This window comes from Phascolarctos cinereus, unplaced genomic scaffold (genome assembly GCF_003287225.1).
Source record: "Phascolarctos cinereus isolate Bilbo 61053 unplaced genomic scaffold, phaCin_HiC Scaffold_5;HRSCAF=322, whole genome shotgun sequence".
NCBI classification, from domain to species: Eukaryota; Metazoa; Chordata; class Mammalia; order Diprotodontia; family Phascolarctidae; genus Phascolarctos; species Phascolarctos cinereus.
In genome coordinates this window covers 245338232-245362657 of record NW_027555958.1, presented here as the reverse complement: position 1 = coordinate 245362657, position 24426 = coordinate 245338232, and the positions used below count along the sequence as shown (strand labels likewise).

At 45.4% G+C, this 24426-nt stretch overlaps 3 protein-coding genes and 1 long non-coding RNA gene across 5 annotated transcripts; 2 read left to right on the top strand and 2 right to left on the bottom strand.

Annotated features, from left to right (window-relative positions):
* Positions 1-211: 211 nt before the first annotated feature.
* Positions 212-3789, bottom strand: PSMB8 (proteasome 20S subunit beta 8). 2 transcript variants are annotated; one of them, XM_020974298.2, is made up of 7 exons: positions 3462-3789; positions 3172-3375; positions 2524-2671; positions 2269-2380; positions 1498-1627; positions 789-993; positions 212-523 (listed from the first exon to the last, which is right to left on the bottom strand). In XM_020974298.2, the coding sequence occupies exons 2-7, from the start codon at positions 3307-3309 to the stop codon at positions 435-437; spliced, it is 822 nt and encodes a 273-aa protein (XP_020829957.1). In that variant the 5' UTR covers positions 3310-3375; positions 3462-3789; the 3' UTR covers positions 212-434. The 2 variants fall into 2 exon arrangements, with proteins under 2 accessions (XP_020829957.1, XP_020829956.1); XM_020974297.2 differs by having other exon boundaries at positions 3172-3347.
* A 118-nt stretch (positions 3790-3907) lies between these two features.
* Positions 3908-5107, top strand: LOC144457605 (uncharacterized). The gene is made up of 2 exons (XR_013487061.1): positions 3908-4428; positions 4769-5107. It is a non-coding gene; the product is annotated as an uncharacterized LOC144457605 (long non-coding RNA).
* A 3081-nt stretch (positions 5108-8188) lies between these two features.
* On the bottom strand, positions 8189-19414 carry TAP1 (transporter 1, ATP binding cassette subfamily B member). The gene is made up of 11 exons (XM_020974147.2): positions 18501-19414; positions 17868-17982; positions 17573-17703; positions 14085-14290; positions 12668-12865; positions 11923-12051; positions 11601-11789; positions 10939-11112; positions 10556-10718; positions 9449-9585; positions 8189-9060 (listed from the first exon to the last, which is right to left on the bottom strand). The coding sequence occupies exons 1-11, from the start codon at positions 19072-19074 to the stop codon at positions 8845-8847; spliced, it is 2232 nt and encodes a 743-aa protein (XP_020829806.1). The 5' UTR covers positions 19075-19414; the 3' UTR covers positions 8189-8844.
* Positions 19415-19432: 18 nt separating this feature from the next.
* Positions 19433-24010, top strand: LOC110199347 (proteasome 20S subunit beta 9; the record flags this gene model as incomplete). Its single annotated transcript, XM_078155438.1, has 4 exons — positions 19433-19876; positions 21949-22016; positions 22382-23044; positions 23826-24010. Coding segments are annotated over 3 exons (762 nt in total), but the record flags the coding sequence as incomplete, so codon positions are not given.
* Positions 24011-24426: the final 416 nt, after the last annotated feature.

The window sequence follows — 24426 nt, the reverse complement described above, 5'->3', positions numbered from 1 at the left end:
AAGTCCAATCCCCTGCAGGCCTGGAGTTAAAGAGGAAGATAGAAGACACTGAGAAGGAACAAGACCATATGTCTGAAAAGATTGAGGGTCAGGGTGAAAACTCCAGAGTGTATAACTAAGGGGAATCCTAATGTCTCCCCATTTCTGCACTAATTCTTTCCCAATCCCACAACCCTCCTAATAGCCATAGCTCCACTCAGCCACAACAGAGTCCTTTTTTGAGCACTTATTTTATTTCGCAAGACTGAATACAGAAAATGCTACTGTTAGAAAATCAATGGAATATTGAATTGTGCCTCAAGTCTGTTTTATCTCAGCTGGGCTCAGGCTGCTGCTCTTTCTTCTCCTGGGGAAACCTGTCTCCAATTTCTGGGGCCTTGGCTGGATCAGCTTCCTGAGTCTTCCCAGTGGAGTTAATCTTGCAGTCTCCAAAGTCACCCCTGGGTCTTCAGGTACTCATGGAATAGGTTACTGACATCTGAACTCTCCACCTTCACCCAGCCATCCTCCTTCATGTGGTACACTGTGGGAAAATGGAAGAGAAATGGAGAGTTCTTTATCACTGGTCTAAGCCTCTTTGTAAGAATTCCCATGCCCCTTATCTCAGTAGACTTAAATTTTGAGAATTAAGGTGCACTTTTTAATTCAAGATTCTAGTCAGGATATTCACTACCATGAATATCTCTTATTCCCACACACACATACTGGCAACACAAGTCTCCCACTTCCTCTTGGCCTCCTGATCCCTCTAAGGGGACTAGGAAAGGAAGTTGGAGTTAGTCTCTTACTATTGACAAAACCCCCAGAGTAGCTATCCCGGTGGGTGGCATGGACGATGGCCCGCCGGCCAAGGGCATAAGCTTCCTGAGGACCGAGGTCAGGCCGGTAGCCACTATCCAGAACTCCATAGGCATAACTATTTCCACTGCCTGTGGAAAACATAGTCCCTGAGAGTCTTGTCCCATTCTCATCCACATAATACAGTCCAGGGCCCTGAAGGAGAAGAGGAAGAGAGACTTAGGGGGAAGGCAACAAAGAATTCAAGAGAAGCAATAAAATGAGTCTAAAACCAAGACAATGATCATGGAACCTGGGAGATTCTTGTAGAACTTTGAACAGAAGCATGGGACCTTGGAAGAAGTTGTGGAATCAGGTGGCATAGGAAAAAGGTTATAGACCTGGTATCAGTAAACCTGGATTTGAATTCCAGATGCCATTTACTAGCCATGTCTGAGGAACAATCACTTAACTTCTCTGAGCCTCAGTTTTCTCATCTGCAACATGGGACAATAATGTTCATAAGAGATTTTTGTGAGGAAAGGGCCTTCTGAATCTTTAAGTACCACTCCAACAGCAGCTGTTATGAGAGAGGAGAGGAGGAGAGTTTTCTTCAGTCATACACCTATCATGTAACATCTAGCGTGTCTGATGAAGTGGAGTCACTGGGAGAGTGTAGCTCAGGCAGTCCACATTTGCAGTGCAGTGAAAACAACACACCTTCTTGTCCCAACCACAGATCATACTGCCCATGGACAGCCCCATGCCTCGGTACTGGCACATCATGTTGGACAGCAACTTGGAAGCAGCAGACACAGTGATGCGCTCCCCATTCCGAAGGCGGTACAACCTGAGGAGGAAGAGGTTGGTGGAGGGTATTTTAATCAAATCAATAAGTATTTATTAAGTGCCTGCCATGGGCCAGGCATCGTGCTTAACCTTTAGGGCTAGAAGGAGATGGGGAGAGGGAGGAAAAACAGGTCCAAGTGGTCTACTTCAGCAGACAGAGTTCAAAATGTGTGAGGAGATAAACAGTGGATGAAGATGCCTTTGGGGAGCCTGAACATTGGAAACTTGGAGGTTAGGTTTTGAAGCACCTAAGTCTTCAAAACCCCAGACAGCAGGGCATGAGGGAGTACGCTCTGAAGGGGCCCTGAGACTCCCAAACCATTTAAACTTTTTAAAAGCTCCTAAGTCTCTCCATTTTCAGAAAGGATTAAAGATTACATACAATCCATGCTATACTTTTTTAAAGGTCCATATAGTTTGGATTTCTCTTTCATAGATTTTTACTCATTTGTGGGGCAGGCTGTGAGATTTGAGAAGGCTAGTGTCCTATGGAAAACTTAATAAGGTTTGTGAGGCAGACATTTGTGACTGGAGGTAAGTACAGGATGAGGACCAGTTAAGAAGAGGTGAGGAATTCCATCTTGGCAGGAGTGGAAAGGAAAGAATTGAGAAGCTTAGGGTGATGTTTGGGGGCTCCCTTACCTACACTCTTTGGCCAAGAGACGCTCCCAGTATTGACAGTCAGCTGCACAGCCTGACATGGTGCCCAGAAGGTAAGGATTAATCTCAATTACTTTGTTCACATGCAGAGTGCCTGAGTGAGCAATGAAGCAATGGTTTAAGGAGAAGGCAAAGAGCCTGACCCACATCCTTCCCCAGTCCCAATCAGAGATGTAGGTTGGAAGCGCCTCCCTTATGGAAAATGTCCAGACTCCAGACCCCAACAGTCAAACTCACTAATATAATTCCCAGCTGTGGCCCGGGAATCTACTGCCACAATCACACCGTGCTGGAACTTGAAGGCTAATGTGGTAGTACCATGGGCCATCTCAATTCGGACTTGATTGGCAGCATCTGCCTCCAGGGAACAAAGGAACTCAGGAGGCTGGGGGGTGGAAGGAGAAAGGGGGCCAGTAAGAGCCTTAGAATGAATGGACCAGGCAAAGGGATTTGGACAATGTGAGAAAAAGGGGGAGCACTGAAAGTCACCCATCAGGGTACAAGAACTGAAAGGGCTGAGTGATGGGAGGGGAGGAAGGATCTAAAAGGAAAAAAAAACCCACGATGTAAGTAACAGGTTGGGACAAGGAGACAAGGAATAAGACAGGTCCTTCACCTTCTACAAGAACATTTGTCCCCCTGGCAGGCTGGTGGAAATAGAGAGAGGCGAGATTTGACTAGAACTCACTCTGAACTCTGAAAGAACCCGTTCTCCCCACTCCCACCTTTGACTCAGTCTCACAGGTCAGCAATCTATTTCCCACATGGCCGCTAACATCTTTGATGTTTTCTGACAGAAAGGATGCCTTCCTAGCCTCACCTACCTCCGTCCCTCTACTCATGCCAGCTTTTAACTCATTACTCCCATTCCAATCCAGCCCTGACCTGCAGCCCTCGTGGGACGGCCAGTTCCGGGGTCCGCAGGGAGAAGCTGTAGTGTCCGGGATCTTGGCGGCGTCCACTCTTGGTGCCACACGAAACCTGACTCCCCCAGGAAGCCCCGCAAACTTCGAGTAGCGCCATGATCTTTCCTCTTCCACTCCGCTCACGGACTAAGCCTCCTAACCCACGGGAAGTGAAAGCGAAAGCCTGGTACAGAGAGGGCGGGAGCCAGAACTAGAGCTTTCCTTCCCCATCCACCCACCTCGCCCACCCCACCCCCCATACACACACACCTCAGGCCAGGGGGAACCAACGTGGATACTGTCAGAGTATCGTAGAGTTCTGTCACGGAGGCCTCAGAAGAGAGAGAAAGTGTGGATAAGAAAAGATGGGCTGTCAGAGGGAGGGGAGACGAGGAAGATGGGGACCACATGTAAGGACAGGGAGTTCAGAGAGAGCAGCTTTCTATCGAGGGACATCTGAAAAAGACGGGCTGGGCCTTGGACAAGATCAGAGAAGCTGGAACCTGCAGGAATGGGGCTTGGGTCCGATTAACTCTCCTGGGCTAGGGAGTCGCAGAGATGGGGGTGAGGATTGAGGGAATCGCCCTCTGCACGGTCTGGCTAGCAATCCAGAGTGTGGCAGTGCTGTGGGGTGGAGTGAGAGATGCGTCCGGAGACACCTCACTCCGTCCCGCCTCCCCACCACTCCGCCCAGCAGCCACGATACTTTGGCAGTGTGCAGTTCTACCTGGGGAGATGAAACAAAATACCAAGGGAAGGGAACGCCCTCCCGCCCATCTATCTTCTTAATTTGCTGTCACCCAAGGGCAGAGTTTCTTCCCCCACTTCCCGAATACCCCACGGTTAACTTCATCTAGTTTCTCAGGGTGCAATTTCCTAAACTAAGCTCCAACCTGTGACAGCCTAATCTGCCTAGCAACCAAAGATGTCACGACACAGATCCCTTCCTGATTGGACTAGATTCTCAGGCACTCTCGCACAGGCGAACCTGAGGCAAGAAAGCTACCAAGAGGCAATTGCGAAACTTTGGAAAGCTAAGAAATGCCGTTGGTTTGGAAAGACGGTGCAGAGAAGTGAGGGAAAAAAGAGAAGAGGGGTGAGCGCTTCAGTGGAGAGTGCAGTGAAGCCTGTTCCTCAAAGTGCTCCCTCTCTTTGCTCCGCCCCCCTACCTCCACCTTTCACTTCCAACATAGAATAGAGCAGCAGGAGCATCCCACACCCAGCCCCAGGACACCAGGTACCCGTCGTCCTGTAACAGATCCTGGAGGGGAGAGGACTGGGGCCAGAGGAAGGCGGAGAAGAGGGAGGGTAGAAGAGATTAGAAAAGGGATGGCTAAGGGGCTGGTAGCGGGGCATAAAGCGTCAGTCTGAGAACTGATAATTATGAGGCATTGCATTTGTATAGAGCTTCCCATTTTCCGTGCACTGATTTGCCGATTATAGCAACAGCAGTATTCTGCGTTTAGTACTTTGAGGTTGGCAAGGAGTTTTAGGTATATCTTCCTATTTGATCCTCTCATAGGGTCATAGAGCTAGGGATGTTAGCTGCCAATTAATCCAACGTTTTTATTTCACAGGTGGAGAAAGCGAAGCCTACATAAGTTAAATGACTCACTCAAGGTCACACTGGCAGTAAGTGGCAAACTTGGATTTTAATCCAGATATGCTGTCTGCAAATCCAGCAATTTACTCACTGCACCATCCTGATTCCCCCAAACTTGCGGTTTTACAGCAGAGAATCATCGGATTTTGACGTCGGCAAAAGCCTTAGTGATCATACAGAGAATTTCAACGTCCTCCTTTTGCAGAAGAGGAAACCAAGGCTCAGAGAGAGGAAATTTGAAGCAAGCTCCTCTAAATCCCAAAGCAGTGCCCTTTACCTAACAACTCAATACAGCATGCTTTATAAAACTTTAGGCTTTATATGTAGTGCCTCTGGGGATTTCCACCACCCCTTCCAACTCACAGGTTTGGTTTTTCCCCAAAGAACAACTCTTCACTAGTTTCAAAGTACTCTGAAAGTCTACATTTCCCAATACCATAGCTCATGGGTCCCATAGTTTAACTTTAATAGCCAGAAGAAATAATAATAAATAAAACATTTCAGGCACAAACCTGAGGTGCACTAGCCTACAAATTCACACATCACTGTTTGGCATGGACACGTGTAGGGAATATGAATGGATGGGGGCACATGTAAGGAAGGAGTGTAACCAGAGTACAAACACAGAAAAAGATGATGGAGGCCACTGAAGGACTGGTCATGTTATTGTGCTACTCCCACCAGGTCTACCTGGGGAGGGTGGAGGGTGGGGAATACTCATGGTATCATAGTTTCACTTTAATGCTGCTCAGATAGATGCTACTTATCACCTGCAATTTCTGACTCAGCAGAAAGCCTTGGCTATCTCTTCCTCAAAAGAAAAAAAAAAGACAGTGCATCCATTTTCTTTTAATTTAAAGTATATAGGTCTTTCCTAGTCTTTTATAAAAAGTCGAAAACTTTGTCATACCTCCACTTGGGTTCTCCTGGCTTGTTCCTCTAAGCTTTTCTTGTATCATCCAGTCCTTTGACAATCTGCTAAAGCCTATGGACCTCTTCTAAGATTGATATTTTAAAATGCAACATGAAATAAAATACCGAGGATTACCAAGGAAGCCAATTATATTAAAATACAAAAATATTTTTAAATAAGTTTGTGGATCCCAAGTTAAGAACTCCTGCTAGAGTATTGCTTTCTATATTATTCCCACAGAGTGCAAAGAAGCCTTTTCTCTCCCATGCAGGTGATTTTCAGCCCTAGATGCTAAATTAGCCAAAGGTCTGGATTCTTCCAGCCCAGCTAATGGTTTCAGCTTAAGCCATTTCTCTGAATTTGACTTCCTGGGTCAGGATACTGAGTCCCTCTATCAAATACCTCAGCTTTGTTTATAGTGAGCATTCCACATCCTTCTAGTTGGAGGCAGAGGTTATTTGTCTAATAACTACCTTATAACTAATAAATAGTCCTGGGATTCAAAGTTGCCCAGTTTTCAAACCCTAATTTTTTTTCTCCTATGGAGATGAGTGGAGGAGGAAAAGGCAGAAATATGCTAAGCTTAGGAGACAAAATCTCTCTTCTCCTCCATATAACCACATTCTTAACCCCTTTCAAATGAAGATGGAACCAACATAAAGTCTCCAAGCAGCTTGAGAGACAAGCCACTGAATATATATTCATAGCTCTTTTCTGGAGATACAGATAGAAAACTGAAAACAGAATCTTTCCTTCAGAAGCTTACAGTCTCCTTGGTATGCAACATGTAAACATATAAGTAAATATAATTTGCAATGGTAGAGAGAGAACAAGGGAGGTTAGGAATGTCCGTCCAGAGAAAATGAATCCCAAACTGAAACATAAAAAAAGCAAAAAGGCTCAAATGAAGAAGGAATGATTTCCAAATATGGAAGGACAGCCTGTGCAAAGTCCCGGACATGTGAAATTCAATATCAAGTTCAAGGAACAGCAAGTGGACATGTTTTCCCAAAATGTGGAGTGCTTGGAAGGGAGTAAAATGAAATCTCTTGAAAAGGAGATTAGCGACCATTTGTGAAGGACTTTAAATGCCAACTGGAGCACTTTGTATTTTATTCTAGAGGCAATAGGAAACCAGTGAATACTTTTATAAGATCAGGATTGGGAATGGGGGATGGCAATAGTCAAATCTATGCCTTAAGATTATTTTAACAGTTGTGAGTAATATGGATTGTAGAAACAAGACAGTGGAGGCAGAGAGACTAATTAGAAGGATGGTGCAATACTCCAGGAAAAAAAGGGGAGAAAAGCTGGAACTAGGGTAATGCCTTGAAGAAAAAAGGGTAATAGTAAGAAATGTTGTGGAGATACAAACAGGAGTTAACAGCTGATGGAATGGTTGAAAGAGATTGAAGCTCCATGAATGACTATGAGGTTTGTGACAAATCTGGGTGACTACCATGATGGTGGAGCTTTCAATAGCAATAGGAAAGTTTGAGAGAGGGGTAGGTTAAGGAAGGAAGACAATTAGTTCCATTTCTGGACATGTTGAGTTTGAGATGCCTGTGGGACAATCAAATTGGAGATGTGCAGACAGTTAAAGATGGGAGACTGGAGCTTATGAGAGAGATGATGGCAGGCTATATAAATTAAGAGGTCTTCTCAAGAGAAGTAACTGAACCTCATGGGAGCTAATGAGATTACTGAGTCTAGAAAAAGAAGAAAAAAGAGCCCAGAACAGATACAGGGGACACTCATGCTTAGCAGGCAAGGCAAGGTTGATTACCTAGTGAAAGAAACTCAGAAAAAAATGGTCAGATAGGTAGTAGGAGAACTAGGAAAGAGCAAGCTCATGAAAACAGAGATGAGAGTATGCTTCTAGGAGGAACCTGTCAACAGTGTCAAAAACAGGAAATTCAAGAAAAATGAGAACTGAGAAAAATCTATTGGTTTTAGTCATTTAAAGATCTTTATTAACCTTGGAGAAAAGTTTCAGCTGAATGATGTGGGGACAGAAACCAAATGACAGGAAATGAGAAGGGAGTGACGGGGAGGAAATGGAGTCAGTGAGTGTAGAAGATTTTTGATAGGAGTTTGGACATTAGACGAAGGAAAGATGGAGGACAGCTTTAGGGGATGGCAGGTTTTAAGGAATGGGGAGATCTGGGTTTATTTTTAAATAATAGGAAAGACCAATCTATACCAATAGGCATAGTTTGAAAATGAAAGAGAGGAAGGGGGCTTAAAGAGTCTAAGTAATTTGCCAAAGGTTACACAACTGGCAAATAACAAAAATCTGAACACCCAAATCTTCTGACACCAACTGTATACTTCTAGCCGTACTCTTTTAGGAGACCAGGAGTAAGACCATAAGAAAAAGTGAGTTTTGAGGATTCCAGTACTTAGTTGGCACAACATCTAGGAGAAGAGCTGCAGAGGCCTTGAGCTATTGCAACTAGAAAAATAGAGGAAACACAAAAATTTTTTTTAAATACCAAATTTATTCTCAACACCAGGCATTTCCACAGTATTTCTGTCAGCAGAATAGAGAATTGATCCTCCAATGCCCCTATCACCACATTATATATGGAAACACCCCAGTCAACCTCTCTGACAACTTTCTTCCCCACTTTCTGTGCCCCTTCAACTCAAAGGTCTTAAACAATGGCTTTAAAAACTATGACCGATAACTACATTGTTATCTATACTTTGCAAGCTCTAGAAGTAGGCAGTAATAAAACATAATAGCTTTGGGGACAGGGGCTATTTTGTCTATCTTCATATCTCCAGTGCCTAGAACACTGCTGGCACAAAGTTGGCGCTTAATAAGTGCCCATTGAAAGGATGAATGAATTCCCACTAAGTTGTTCCCATTAAGGGCTTCTTTGCCTTCCCCTCCACTAGCGTTTGCAATTTAAAAGAGGAGCCTGTACTAGAAAACCTTAAACCAAATGAATTAATGTAGATGATGGGAATATAATTAGTAGGAGTATAACTGTGTCATGGAAAACCTTTCTGGAGCTGCTAAATCATATCATGTGGCAAAAAGAGGCTGAAATTCTTCCTCTGTCCTTCCATTTTCAGGAAATGAGAGAAGAGCTGTGGCTTTCCCCATAAGGGGGATTCAAGTACGTCACTCATTCCTGAGGAGCTGAGTTCCCACCTATGGCCTCCACCATGGTCCGGTATCGGCCCCCTTGCTCCATGAGCTGCCTATGGGTCCCACTCTCCTGAATGACCCCCTCCTCCAAGAAGAGTATGTGGTCAGCCCTTTCCACAGAGCTGAGACACTGGGTGATGAGTAGCACTGCCTGAGAGGCCCTCCTGGGGGCCTCATACACAAGCTGCTCCACCTGTAGGAAGAAGGCACAGATGCTGTTAGTAAACCTCTTGCATAAACCATAGCATTAATGTCATTGGCATTAACTATCTCAACCACAGTGGCCCCTTACTGCTCTCCCATCACAAAAAACTGGTGTAAGGATCTTAGGAACTCTAGGGAGAGAAGAATAAACCCAGCACATCCCTAGGCATAGTTCTGCATTTAATCAAGGTTTTTTGGTGGTGCTAATGGTAATGATGATAAAAATGAAGAAAAAAAGGAAAAGGAGATAAATTTTAGAAGATTTGTATAGTGTTTCTCAAGCAGAAAATTCTTTGGGCACACTAGGAAGGAATTAGGGTTGCTTTCAGCTTGAAAGATTTGGGAGTTAGGGAGAGTTGGAGAGATTGCTGTCTCACCCTCAACTGGTTGTCTGTATCCAGGGCACTGGTGGCATCATCTAGGATGAGGACTCGAGGGTTCCGGATCAGAGCCCGAGCCAGGGCCACTGCCTGCCGCTGACCACCTGACAGCTGGCTCCCAGACTCTCCTATCTCTGGAGAGAGAACCAGATGCATTGAGAGCAGGACAATTACAGCCACACAAAAACATATGCTTTCTCCCTTGGAGTAAAGGAGATGGATAGGGCTGAGACCAGCTGCTTAACACAGTAGTGGTATGGTAGATAGTCTGTGAGAGTCCATGGAAACCAAGGAATGAGATTCCAAAGGCCTTGATCCACCCATCTTTGTAACTCCTACCCTAGAAGACAGGAGTCTGAACTGTCTAGACTCTTGAATCACGGGGAGCAAACTCCCAAAATCAGGGGAGCCCACTATATCTAGTCAGCCCCAAACCACGTTCCACATGCTATCCACTCATCCATGTGGATATTTTGCTATGGACCCTGCAATTGTATATGTATGCTTGCCTTCCCTTTCCACCTCTTCCTTTGGACACAGTCATGCTATCAATAATACCATTGCATCTAAAAAGGACTGTTATATGGATGACTCATCATCCCTGTGATTCTACAGTCTAAAATTCTTTTCCTTGGCTACTCCTTGCCTATGTGTGTTGCCTCTCTTTATTAGAAGATAAGCTAGTTGAGGGCAGGGACTTTCTTACCTTGGTATTTGTAACCCCAGCACTTAGCACAGTGCTTGGCACACAGTAAGCACTAAATAATAATAGGTAATATTTATATAACACTTACTATTTGCAGGCACTGTGCTAAGCCCTTTCCAATTATTATTTCCATTTGCTCTCAACAACCGTGAGGGGGTAGGTGCTTTTATTACCCTCACTTTACAGATGAGGAAACTAAGACAAACAGAAGTTAAGTGACTTGTCCAGTGTCACACAGCTAGTAAGTGTCAAGTGTCAGGTCTAGAATAAATGCTTTTTCAATGATTCATTCATTCCTTGCCTGTCTCTGATAAAGGGCCAAGTTAAAGATGAAATGGATTGAGCCAGGTATTTGTGGGGAAGGGATATGTCTACTTGGGAGTGAATATTCACATTACCTGTGTAGTAGCCCTGGGGCAACTGAGAGATGAAACTGTGAGCTCCAGCCTGCCTGGCAGCTTCCATGATCTCCTCTAGCTCTGGCTTCCGGCCCAGCCCATAGGCTATGTTGTCATATAGATTCCATCCAAACAGCTGTGGTTCTTGTGACACTGCAGCTACCTGGGAAGAGCCAGAATAAGGGAAGGTGAAGGCAGGAGGAGAAGGAACTCAGATCAAGGCTTGGATATTTCCACTCCTCATGATAAATTCTTCATCACTGTCACATCCACCAACTGCTGTTAGGACCAGGAGTTCTGCCTGCCCTTCTTTCTCCTATTCATTCCTTCATTGACCTATTCTCCCAAGGATATTCTGACCAAGGTGATCGCCCAATCCTCACCCGTGAGTGCAGGTATCGGTGCTGGTATTGGGGCAGTGGCTTTCCATCCAGCAGCAGTTGGCCCTTTGTAGGCTGATACAGATTCTGCAGCAATGCCACCACTGAGCTCTTCCCAGCCCCATTGGGCCCCACTAGCGCTGTAACCTTCCCAGGGTACAGAGTGAACGTCACTCCCTAAAGGAACAAGAAAGGGAAGGCATCAGGGGAGAGACAGAGAGAGCCTATCCCCTGGTTGAGCAGGTACACACCAACCCCATCACCACACATACATACAGGGACATCCTCACATCAGAAGACAGGCTAGTGTAATTATTGCATATGAGAGAAGGAAAGAGAAGGGAGAATAGAAGAGAGTTGAGAGGAAAAACGGGATCTCAGTCCCCACTGCCAGAGCAAGGGGAAAGTGGGGACACCTCTTAGTGAGTTTTTTTATGGCTCCCTTGAGACACCCAATCTGATTTGTGAGTTTGGGACAACCCTGTAGGTGGGTTCTCTCTGATCCTTTCTCTTCCTCGTGCAGAAAGATTGGGGGAGGTTAAAGCAAAAGCACCTCATCCAGCCCAGGAAAGAAGACAGATGAATTGAGGAAGGGTAATACCTCAGAGAACATCTGATAGGCTAGGAACTGGAAGAAGTGGAGTGTGAGAGGGAGGATGTATCACCTGTAAGACCAAGACATCTGGCTGGCTGGGGTAAGCAAAGAAGACATCTTGGAACTCTACAAGGCCTTGCAGATTAGGAGGTGCCAGGGGACCACTGGAAGGGCACTGGGGTATCCGGTCTAAGTACTCAAAGATCTTCTCTGAGGCTCCCACAGCCTTCTGCACACTGGGCAAGGTGTAGAGCAGTACCTGAAAGAAGAGGGATGAGCCATGAGGAGGGTGAGGGGACACTATGTGTTGTCTGAGATATCTGATACAAGAGCTGGGAAAAGGATGCTGAAAGTGATGGGAGAGGAGGAATAAAGAGCAACGGGGGTCTCACCTCAACAACAGTGGTAAACTGGATCTGGTAAAGGATGAAGTTGACAAGGTCTCCTCTACTCACATCCCCATGGGTCACCATCTTTCCCCCTATGTACAGAATTCCCACCTTCAGCAGGAGTCCTAAGAACTGGGAATAGATCAAAGAATACAAGTTGGGGGCAGGAGACTATAAGGATAACTATATCACATTCATGGAAAGAATAGCATCAGAGCCTTAAGTATACTCAAAGAGTCACATCATTAGGTATCATAAAATACCTACAGCCCTGGACACCTAAGGACAGTACTTCCTTATAAAAGCAACAGCCACAAGAATAAGTGTGAATCTAGGGAAGAGACTAAGGACCTTCTCTGAACTCATGCTATCCAAGCCCATTGAACAAAAAAAATGTTCCTTTATCCCCAAGTTCCCCCCTATATGTACCCTGGTGCCTAAAAGGCCACAAGAAAGGGAGAGGCAAGACTCAGGGACCTCATGGCACCTCAAGGGGTCTGGAAAAAGAAGGGCCACAGAGAAGAAAGACAAGTTACCTCCATGTAAAAGAGACAATGCTCTGGAACCCTTTCATGAAGGCAACTATGTAGAACCTCAAATAAGAGGAAAAACTATGAGGCCAATCATGAGAATCAGAGTTTAACCTCAAGGTCTTAAAATGGAAAATTTGGCCCAGAAGTCCCTGAGTGGGGACTGGGGTCTATAAGTTCTAGGCTAGGAAGTGGGTACCCTATCCCCAGGTACTCACAGTGGTGGCCCACATGTTGACAGTGTAGGCCAGTGCCTCCTTCTGGTTAAGTTTCTGTGTCTTCTGGAGCTGATGGGCAAATCTCCATTCCTCTCCTTTCTCATTGGCAAAGCTTCTGACTGTGGGCATAGCAGACAGTGCCTCCACAGCCACCTGGCTTGACTCTGCCAGGGATGTCTGCACTTCGATTGCCAGGGACTGTGGGAACACAGGGTAGCAACACAGTGTTGTGCAGAGAGGATTTTCTTGGTATATTTTCATATGATTGTACAGAAATTGACAGTGTGAAAGAATAAGGAAGGTGGTCCTGTGGATCTGAGTACTCTCTATGTCCCCAGTCCACAGAAGGGGACAATGTCAGGGAGTAGTTGGACATTCCCCCAAAGCCCTGCTGGAAAAGGGAGGCTTTATACGAAAACAGTGCCAAGAGTACTGTTTGGGGAGTTACGAATTGTGAATTCCAGTGTAAGTCCAGCTACCAGCTGGTTAGCCATGTAACCTGACAAGTTATTTATGTCGTCTGGTCTTCATTGAAAAATAGAAATAGGAAAAAAATAGAAATAACATTTACACTAGTTAACTCATGGATGGGTGTGAGGAAAGAGATTTGTAATCTGTAAAGTACTCTGTGGATGTGTCATTAAAAATAATATTATATGATCAGCTAGTTGGTAACAGTAGATAGAGAATTTAATTTGGAGCCAAGGAGACCTGAGTTTAAATCATCCCTCAGACACTAGCTGTGTGGCCCTAGGCAAATCACTTAACCTCTCCCAGCTTGAGTTTCCTCATCTATAAAGTGGAGACAATAAGAGCTCCTACCTCTCAGAGATGTTGTGAGGATCAAATAAGATAACATACATAAAGTGCTCTGCTTTGCTAAAGCACTGTGTAAATGACAGAAAATATTATTATTATCATTGCCATTGCTATTGTTGTTTTTGTTATTCTCTGATGTAAGGACACAGAGACACCATTACTAGAGTCAAGGAATACAAAGACACAGGGAAGAGTGAAAGCAGAAGGGATATACCAATCACCTTGGGAACTATAGGAATATAGGGATTCCAGAATTTGGGTACCCATAGGAGAGAGAAGAATAGAGGGAAAGGGAAAGAGTATCCTAAAAAGGACTGTAGAAAATTGGTATAATAAGGAGACATGGTGAAGAAAGTGGCTGGAGAATGACTTAGAGACAGAGACCATGGTAGAAAAGGGCCAGAATTCAGGCAAAAAGAATCATCATGGCCACAGGGCAAAGACTATACACCCTACAGTCTTTTTAAGTATAGAGGGGCAAAGGAGGGCCAGAGGAACTAAGCCTGTCAAAGCTAAGTGTAAGGAACCGACTGGGGCTCATGAAAGTAGAGCCAAAGGTGGGGAAGGATGCCGGAGAAGAGAGGTTCCCTGGACTTACCTGGTGCCACCTGCCCAGCTTCTTGGGTACAAAGAATAGTACAGGCAAAGCAAACAGTGTGACAAGGGTGAGGGTCTGGGACCCCCAGAGCATAAGTCCCAGCAGACACAGTCCTCGAAAAAAGTACCACAAGAGCAGGCTTAGCTTCTCACTCAAGGACTCACTCAGCATGGCTGTGTCCTGTGACACTCGAGAGGTGATAGCACCTAAAGAGGAAGAAGAAAAATTGAGGGTCTAGAGTATTTGGGAGGGGAAATGGGAACATGAAGAGAGGCTGGGATAAATAGGAAAATGTCTGGGAAATTTTTGGAATGTGAGTAGGGGCTCATTAATTCAGTCACTGTCTAAGGGCCCCTAAAGGGCTTGCAGAGTTCCAAGAAGATTGGTGAGGGGTATGTGAGGTTGGGTGCTAGAGCAGGATCACATCTGCAAAGTTCTCCTTGGGGATCAAGAAATGCCATATTGGGCAGTCATGCAGCCAGAGGACCAAGGGTCCTAAACATGGCAAGTTGTTGGGACTATATAGAGGCACAGCAAGAGTATTAGGAGGCAAACCTCTCTGGTTCTGAGAATAAAGGGACTATAGCATCAATATTTTTATGTAAATGGGATGTATATAGTAGTGTGTCCTCTCTGATCTTTGGCTTAAATGGCCAAAGAAAGTATAATGAGAACTATATAGGGTTGTATAAAAGGCATAAGGAAATAGAGCAATGGGGAGCGGGGGGGGGAATCTGTTCTCACTGCCACCACCCTGGGAAAGACCTTTCCCCTAATTTCCACCCACTTGGAATACTGCAAGAGGCTTTTTGTCTCTACTCTCTTCTCCCCCCAGTCTATCCTTCATACTGCTGTCAAAAGATTCATTCTTGTGCATAGATTTTATCATGTTAACTTCTCTGCACAAGTTTTCAGAAGTTCCCTATTGTCTACTAAATAATATTCATATTCCTCCTGTCTGTCATTCAAGGTCCTCCCCAATCCCACACTCTTTCACTCATTTCATAATACTCTCCTCTATACAATCTGCTCCCTATCAGCATAAACTGTGCTGTTATGGTGACATGTCTTTGTTCCTTATGCCTGGAATGTCCTCTTTCCCCACCTTTGCCTGTGAATTCTCATACATTCTTTCAAGCTCAACTCCAGCGCTACATTCCCCCAAGAAGCCTACCTTAATTTTCTCTTATCCCTCAGATTACAGAGATCATTTTTCTTCCCTATAACTTTCTATCATACATATCACCTGATATTGTGTATTGTAGCTAGCCATATTAGTGTTCTGTTCCTTAGATGCTATAGGGCCCCTTAAACTATGATTGACATGATTCATCTCAGTGTCTACTTTGTGACCTTTGCATTATGCATGAGGACATAGTTGCTTCTTAGAATTCTGTAACTTTAAGCAGCACCCTTACACTTAGGAATAGAAATTAATTGACATTATTGCCTGAAAACATAAATGTGTATTCATATTTATACATTAATTAATAATGAAGCTTCACACATGTGCACACATGTATTGGGATTTGGAATTTTATTTCCTCCTCTCTTATAGCATTCATTTGTAGAATCTTTAGAACAAAAGTTTTAAGTTCCTTCATTAGAAAACTTTTGATTTTCACTTCAGAAAATGACCCAAAGTCATCCTCCTCCTACTGGCCTGGCACTTTAGAGGCAGAATTCCATGGGAATACCCTTACCCCTATTACTCCATTACTATTCCACCCTGATGCACTTCTCTGGACATCTCCATCATCGGAAACCTCTTTATTCTGCAAAATTACTTCAGCCCTGAAACTCATACTGCAGCAGCACCCTCTGCCCCTGGGGCCGTTTGCTCCATCTGATTGGAAAGCGGAGAGGTTCTCCCAGAGCCTCCATTTAAGGAGAGTGCCCAGGGAAGCCTTCTCTTCATTTCCACCTTAGCTGAATTCCACTCTTTTGGATTTCCCCATCATGCCCCTGAGCTGGGTACTACCCCTTTGGTCCCATTCCTTTTTACCTTCCTTTTGTATGTTGTCTTCCTTCATTAAATGATAAACTACTTCAGGGAAGGAGCTGTCTTCTCCCTTTTTATATCCACAATGCTTAGGACAGTACCTAGCACATTGTTGTTGTTCTTTTGTTGATTAGTCTTGCCCAACTCTCTGTGAGCACATTTGGGATTTTCTTGGCAAAGCTACCAGGGTGGTTTGCTATTTCCTTCTCCAGCTCATTTTACAGATGAAGAAACTGAGGCAAATAGGGTTAAGTCAGGGTCACTCAGCTTGGATTTGAACTCAGGTCTTCCTGACTCCAGGCCTGGCACTCCATCCACTGCACCACTTAGCTGCCCCACCTAGCACATAGCAAGTGCTTAATAAATATTGATTGACAAACTATCTTTTATACCTAGGTAAGCTTAGGTACTTCTTACAATTTTTTGCTTTCACCATTCTACCCAGTCAAAAAGGTCTCCATCTTCTGAAATATGACTATACAGGTAAATATACATCTGGGCTCAAAGGGCCCTGCCCCATGGCAACTGGGATCATGCATCAGATACTCCATCATGTCCCTTTGTTAGCAAAGAGTAGATTAGGAAGCATTTTTATTCCACACTCTTCCCAAACCCCCACCTTCAAATAACTACTATGCTCAAAAGTCTAAAAGAGAAATTTGGAAGCAAAGGTTACAGATAACACCTTGCACCCCATTATTTCTCATATTAGAAACCCTGCCTCCCCAAAAAGGCATTTTTAACATGCATTAGAGATGGGTCTTTCCTTGTTCAAAAAGGAAAAGCTGGGAAGCCATATTTGAAACTTCCACAACATCAGCTCAATTGGGACACAGACAACAGCAAAGAAGATTTAGAACTGTAAAGGACCTAAGAGGACAGCAAGTCCACCCTTTTCTTTTTACAGATGAAGAAATGAAAGTTAAAAGACTTGCCCAAAGTCATGCAGCCAGGAAGTGCCTGATGCTGAACTGAAACCCAGGTCTTCCTGACTTCCAGTCCAGGACTGTATCCACTATGCTATGTTGCCCTTCCTTTGAGGACCACCACACTGCTCTTGTCTCCAGTAATCTTCAGGCTTCATCCAGCTTTATAGACTATTCTTCAACATACGTCCCTTGGAGACAGAAGTCTTAGGCATGGTTTTCTCTTTGTTCCTTGGTGTGGACCCCTGAATTACCATGTGATCATTGATTTGGGGAGGTCTTTGGGGCCAAATGTTGGACGTAACTGATCAAATGTCCTCCCATTTTAAAGTTTCTTGAACTCACACAGATCTCACATTCAAATTGATGTAGTGAGCGGTCCCTCTTCATCCTATTAGACAATAAGCTCCAGGAGAGTAGGGACTGGGTCTTACCTAAATTTTCTATCTCCCCTATCACCCAGCACAACTCTCTGAATAAAGCTGGTGCTTAATGAATGTTTGATGCCTTTTGTTGTAAGAAGTATAAGAATGTTCTTGTGTGAGAATACAAAGACTCACCTGTTTGGTTCTGTTGGAAAAAGTCAGCCTCCTGGGACAGCACAGCCCGGAACACTTGTCCCTGAAGGTTGTTGTGGGCTTGGCCCATTGTGTAATTGTAAATTCCATCACCCAAGAACTCTAACAAAGCACTGGGAAGAAATGAGAGGAAGGGAGGAGGATTAGGTGGAGGCTTAATATTTGGGAGTGAGGGAGTCTTCTGCTGTATCAACCTGCCCAGAGTGCCGGTCTAGCTTCCAACTTCCTCAGTTCCCTAGTTCCCCATTCTCTGAGTTTCCAAGCCCAGTTCCCAGACCTGGCTAGCGTGAGTATCGACATGAAAGCGATGTTGCGGCTGAAGACGGCAGCTGCTTCATCCTCCAGGATCCAGTCTGTGAGGCGACCAGTAAAGAATGGGATAGCCATCTCTCCTGGAGGTGATGAGGTAGCATCAGGGAGGGAGAGAGTGACAATTAATCCACTAATAGATGCTTATTGGAGGTTTACTATATCAAAGCTGGGGACTTGCAGTTGGACTACAACTCCATCTTCCCTGGTACAGAGATAAAAAGATAATTCCCTCATCTGAAGAGTCACCTTTATCACACAGTTACACCCCAATCCTCTCACTATTTCCACAAACCATAGGATGTTACACCTCTCTGTTAGGCCCCTATGAGATTACACAGGCCAACCCTCCATCTGAGACAGAAACCCAGAGAGGTAAGATGAATTTGCCAAAGTCATACAGCTTAACACACAGCATCAGAACGTAGATCTCCTGACTCCTAAGCACTTGTGGTGTAAAGGCAAGACAACTAGATTTGGAGTCAGACGTTCTGGATATAAAGTTCTGCCTACAAACCTCTCTCCTGTCCCCCTGACTCACCGCCCATAATCTTCAATTCTCCCCAATTTGCCCAGTCCCTTGCATTCTCCCTCTCCTCACCTAGACAGGACAACAGGAGGAAGAAGATCACTAGTGGGAAGCGACGCAGTCCTGGGCCCAGGAAGCCCAGCAGCCGGTGTATGATGGACCCCGAGCCCTTGGGACTCCCCGGCACCCAAAGATCTCCAAGTTTCTGCCACAGGAAAAGCGCCAGCAGTGCCACGGCATAACTGAGAGCGAAAGCATCGAGCCGGCTCCCCCAGTACAGCTGCCCGGCCTCGCCTCCACCCCTCGGAGTCTCCCTCCCTCCCAGAGCCCTGAACGAGGCTAGCCCGGGCAGCGCCAGTCCCAGTGCTGCGGTTAGGGGCCCCAACGCAGTCCTCCAACTTTTAGCTCCGACCCCTTCCTGCTTAGTGGTCCAATGCACTCCCAGCCACAACATCCCCCAACGGCCCAGGCCAGTCACCCAGAGCCGGAGAAGCGGAGGCCCAGTGGGCAAGACCACAAGCAGGAGCTGAGGCAGCGCCGGACGGAGCAGCGCCCAGTCCATGAGAAGCAAGAGCAGCAGCGCCTGCAGACCCCTAGAAGAGATTCGGGGCCATCGGAGCGACCCGGGAGACCCAGAGCCAGCCATGCTCGGGGCGCTGTCCGGGGTCCTGAGACGGGTTCCTCTGCGTCCCTCCGCCCTGTGGCTAAAAGTCTGGGTCCCAAACCAAAGGGTGCCCAGTGTCTGTGTATGGAGAGGCTCCTGGACAGGGCTAGGAGTAAAGGAAGGGGCGGGCCGCGGTCAGAGCCTCCGACTACCTCAGGCAGCGAAATGTGGCAGGCTTCTCAGTAGCGAGAAGCAAAGCCCTTTCCAGGAAAAGAAACCGAAAGCTACCGAGGTTCATTGGATCCGCCCTGCCAAAACCGCCCCCATCCAGGAGATTCCAGACCTAGGTCTGAGACTTGAAACAAACGGGGGAAAGAAAGCCGCCTTGCCCCTCCCCTAACCCCACCTCTCCAACCACTACCTCAACCCCACAAGTAGCTCAGTTCTCGGCTCAGAAGAACCACTCCCTCCAACTGGTCCTCCTCAGGCTACAGCGTCACCAGTCACCAAGCAGATCAGCCCTAAACAGGTTAGGAGCTGGACTGGACGGCAGACAAATACTACAGAGGCGCCCCCTGGAGGGAAGCGGAGCAAGGAGGAGCGGGGCTGGCGCTCCATCCCTCGTCAGAAAGCAGGGCCGGGGGCGGAGAGGAGCAATGCACAGGGGGAGTTCTTATTGTGGGGACCTTCCCGGATTCGGAGAAGTCCATACTGGAGTAAGAGGCTCGAGGGACAGCAAAGAGGGATAGAGAGGGGGTACGGCGTTGGAAGCCCGGCGTCACGGACCAAGCCGAAGAATACACGTGAAAGCAACCCTTCACCACCCTTCCTCAGGCAGCCCACGGTAGGAAGAAAAGTCTCACTTTGGGAGAGGCAGTCTAGAAGTATGGAGTGCAGATAAACTCTAAAGGCTCCGGAAGGAGGCCGAAGAGGGGCGTCCAGACTCCGCGGCAGAGACCGGGGGAGAAGCGACTTCCAAGCCCCTTTGCTTTCGCTTCTCTGGGGAAACTTGGCAGTGGTGGGTTAGGGGATTTGGGGGAAGAGAGAAGAAGAACATAGACTCCAGGAAGGAGCCACGTGGTCACTTGGACTATAGTGATAGAAAATAATTTGTTAAGAACAGTCAATTCATCGCATAGACTGCTTCCAGAAGGACTCACGGGGAGAATGATAACTATAGGGACAAGTGGGGGAGTACTCCTGGTCTGGTAGTACCCCAGGTAATCTTCATCCTTGGTTCAGGTGTGAGCATGCTAATCTCGTCACACAAGACTACTCTGGGGACTTAGCCCATAAGCTGATTGCCTGAGGAAGATGGAGAGGAGGAAAGAGAGGGGCATCCAACAGACAACTGATCTGTATTTCACTGCCACTACTCAAGGAGTGCACACTGAACAACCCTGTAGCACACCAATGACCCAGGAATGTAGGGCTGCCTCCTCACTCCTCATAATAGATTTAATTCAGCAGACATTTAATCAGCACCTGTACAGACCCCGATGCACTGGGTGAAGTAATGGGGAAAAGTCAAACATGGTCACTGCCTTTGTGGAGCTTATAGTCTAATGGGGATAACACTGTACAACATCTACATAGAAACTACAGTTCTGAGGAGGAAATGAGGTGACTTGTTGAAAAAAAAATTTGGACAAAATGACATTCATTGAGTTGGGTCAAGAAAATAGGGAGGATTTAAATGGAGGCAAAGAGAAGGCATTACAGATATAGGGAAAGACATTAACAAAAGCATTGAGGTGAGAAAGAGCAGAACTTAGGATCAGAAGGGACTTTAGAGAGGAATTCCTTCTTTACAGTTGGGGAGACTCAGGATCAAAGAGTTGAAATGATTAGTCCAAGATCACACAGCTATTTAGTAGCAGGCCTGAGATTGGACTCAGGTCCTCTGAATCACGATGAACAAACGGTAAATGTTTGTGTGTAAAGAATAAAGTACTTAAGGGACAATAGCATGAGATAAGGCTAAGAAGGTAAATTATAGCCAGCTTGTGGTCTGGTTTGAATAAGTAACAATAAGTCATTAGGACAGTCTTCTGGAATACAGATGTAGTGATTTTTTTTTACTTCAGGCAGCAAGAGTAATAATAACGGATATTTACAAACCAGTCAAACTTAAGTATATAATGTTCTAACTAGGTTCAGGCCACAGATTCTAGGTTTTTTTGGAACTCAAGATTTCTCCTCTGGCTACCAGAGAAATCTATTTTCCTCCTTATCAAAATCTGCTTAATCACATCTCTTCAGTTTAAAAAAAAAGTGTCCTCATGGCCTAGTTCCTAAATACCCAACCATCACTTCACCGTCCTGAGAACTTACCATGAGAATCATCTAAACTTATTGGGGGGAACCAAGCAGCAATTCTTTTTTTAAAAATTTGTGGCTACCCTGCCTAGCTAGTACTGTACCGTAATGAGACAGCAAACATCACACATTTAAACTTTTTCCACCGGAGATCATTTCAACAGGGGAACAACCAGGCCTATAAAGGTAATCACAACTTTCCCTCAATCCCACATCTCACAACCTTCCCTCCCCAAAAGGGTAACAAGTGGTCCCTGGGTTTTCCCAATATTCTTTTCCCTGTGGTAGGGAAGGATGTCCTTGGGGGAATCTAAGATTTAGGCACTAAGGTCTGGGTTTAAGGAAAGGGTCTGACCCTTAGCCAGGTTGAGATACCTCCTTCCTGTCATATAAAGGAATGGGACATAATGGCAAGAATACTATATTGGAAATCAGATCTGTTCGGTTTGACTTCCAGCTTTGCCACTAACCAAACTTGTAACAGCTTTTGTGTTTCTATTTCTTGTAATCTGTCTGTTTTCTGTTACCTGTAAAATGAGGGGGAGAGTGTAAAGGTGTCTTTCAGCTTTAACATTCTAAAAGTTTATGTTCCTATAGACAACTATAACAGCAGTGGAGTTTGATGGTGGTGTTGTGGTGGGTTCTGATTCCCGAGTTTCTGCAGGGTAAGTATCAGGGGAGGATCAGGGATTAAGGCACTCTCCCCAAATAGGCATGTTGCCTAGCCCAGGCATAAGAAGCATTGCAGAGGTAGTTTTGGAACACATGGGGTCAACATGAATAACAAAGCAGGGGCTGGTATAATAAGAAGTTGGAAGCAGACTATGGAAGGAAATTTAAAGGGATGAGGACCTAGGTAAGTGTATACTTAGGTAAAATAGGGGTCGAGGATATGTTTGTTAAGAGTGAGAACACCAGGATAATTGAGCAGTGTAACTAGAAAGGATGAGCAAATAAGGATCAGGTCTTTATTCCTCAAGTCTCTTCCTTAATAGCCTCTCCCTTATCATCTCCTTCCTCCACCATTCAGAGCAGCTGTAGTGAACAGAGTGTTTAACAAGCTGGCCCCTCTGCACCAACCTATCTATTGTGCACTATCTGGTTCAGCTGCTGATGCCCAGGCCATAGCCGACATGGCCACCTACCAGCTGGAGCTTCATGGGTATGAGTCAGGAATGGCCTTGAAATTTTTTATGCTCTTCTTCATATACTCCCCATCCAAACTACTGCAGCTGGATATCTCCCTCTTCATTACATTCCCCTATCCCAATGCTACTTAACACACACTGAGTAAAGAGATTGTGGTAGGTGGGTGGTGGGGAGGGTGTAGACCTCTTTAGACACCATGAGAAGGAGTCTATCCCCATCAAAGGAATTTGTAGTTTGTGTTGGGGTGGAGAGGGAGAAGCAGACAACAAAGGGAAGATAGTGAAAAATCAAAAGTGTAGTGAAATTGGATTTAGGAGTATTACAGGTATAAGTTTTTATATTTGGTTTATGAAGATTTGAGAGAGAGGCAGGAGTGTGATAGTTCAGGGAACAATGGCTATCAATCTCCACAGGATGGAGCTAGAAGAACCTCCCCCTTGTTCTGCCTGCTGCAAACACAGTGAGGAATGTCACTTATAAATACCAAGAAGAGCTTTCAGCCCATCTGATGGTGACTGGCTGGGATCCATACCAAGGAGGACAGGTGAGACCCTCCCAAAAGGATCACTACACTTGTAATTGGTTAGAGGGGTCACAAGTCATCCTGCCAATGAGGGCCAGAGCTACTGTTGCTGGAGATTAAAGTGTGATTTCAGTGTGAGGCTTGAAGTGTGGAATATAAGGCCCAGGGGACTGAGGCTCTCTTCTCTGGGACTCCAAAAGAAGAGAACTGTAGTCAGGAAAACCTGAGTTCAAATGTGGCCTCAGACACTTACTAGCTGTGTGATCCTGGGCAAGTTACTTTTTTTGCCTCAGTTTCCCCATCTGTTAAATGTGGATAATACCACCTACTTCCCAAGGTTGTTGTGAAGATCAAATAAGATAATAATTGTAAAGTGCTTAGCGTATACTAAGTGCTATATAAATGTTAGTTGCCATCATCATTATCATCATCATCTTACATTTTGATTACATTATCTCAGGTATATAGGACCTTAAAAGGGATGCTGATTCAAAAGCCATTTCCTATAGGGGGTTCTGGGAGTACCTACATTTATGGCTATATGGATGCCACCTATAAACCAGTCATGTCCCTTGAGGAGTGCTGACAGTTCACTATTAATGATAACTATCCTTTGGGGAAGGGGAGGGAGGAAATTAGGACTAGAACAATGGTCCTTGGGGAGGGAGCAGCAATAAAAGGGGATAAACCTCCCAAAGCGATGGATACCCTGGGCTCTGAGAATAGATGACTGAGATAGACAAAAGGGTCTATAACCAGGATAAACCTGCCTCTTCCCCCGCCTGTTCAAATCTCTCAATAGCTATTGCTCTGGCCATGGGCAGGGATGGCTCCAGTGGAGGGGTCATCTATTTGGTCACCATCACAGCTGCCGGCACCAAACAGGAAATCATCCTGGGGAAGGAGCTACCCCAGTTCTATGATGAATGAGGCATCATCACATATTACTCCATCTCTTTGATTTCTAATAAACTTCTTGTATTCAGAGTCTGGTGTAGTCATTGGGAGCAACTCAGAGGATTTGGAAAGAGGAGAAGACAATGAATGTGGTATAGAGGCAAATAACCTGGGCTGAGACTCAAAAGAGTGTAGCTTTAATCCTTACTCTTCCATAATTTTGCTGTTTGACTTTGGGCAAGTTACTTCCTTTCTCTGGGACTCAGTTTCTCCATGTATGACCTGAAGGAGTTGACTTAAATGATCTGTAAGGTCAACAGGATCTCTAAGATTCATTCCTGTTCAACAGTCTATGAATTTGTTAGTAGTCATGGAGATGAAGAAGGTGGTTCCTCACCAGTGAGGAAGCAAATGCTTCCATCTCCCTCCTGACTCTACCCCTAGGCCCTGCTTTCACAGAGTAGAAGAGACAAACAGGGCCCCAATCTTGGAAAGAGCTCTTTCAC

What these genes read in the sequence shown, in the direction of transcription:
- PSMB8 (XM_020974298.2), bottom strand. Translation starts at nt 3,309, where the DNA reads ATGGCGCTACTCGAAGTTTGCGGGGCTTCCTGGGGGAGTCAGGTTTCG. An exon ending in CCGTCCCACGAGGGCTGCAG is followed by an intron (nt 2,672 to 3,171) that starts GTCAGGGCTGGA and finishes TCCACCCCCCAG; the next exon opens with CCTCCTGAGTTCCTTTGTTC. An exon ending in CTCTGGGGGTTTTGTCAATA is followed by an intron (nt 524 to 788) that starts GTAAGAGACTAA and finishes ATTTTCCCACAG; the next exon opens with TGTACCACATGAAGGAGGAT.
- TAP1 (XM_020974147.2), bottom strand. Translation starts at nt 19,074, where the DNA reads ATGGCTGGCTCTGGGTCTCCCGGGTCGCTCCGATGGCCCCGAATCTCT. An exon ending in AGCTGGGCAGGTGGCACCAG is followed by an intron (nt 12,866 to 14,084) that starts GTAAGTCCAGGG and finishes GTGTTCCCACAG; the next exon opens with TCCCTGGCAATCGAAGTGCA. An exon ending in AGTTTACCACTGTTGTTGAG is followed by an intron (nt 11,790 to 11,922) that starts GTGAGACCCCCG and finishes CTCTTCTTTCAG; the next exon opens with GTACTGCTCTACACCTTGCC.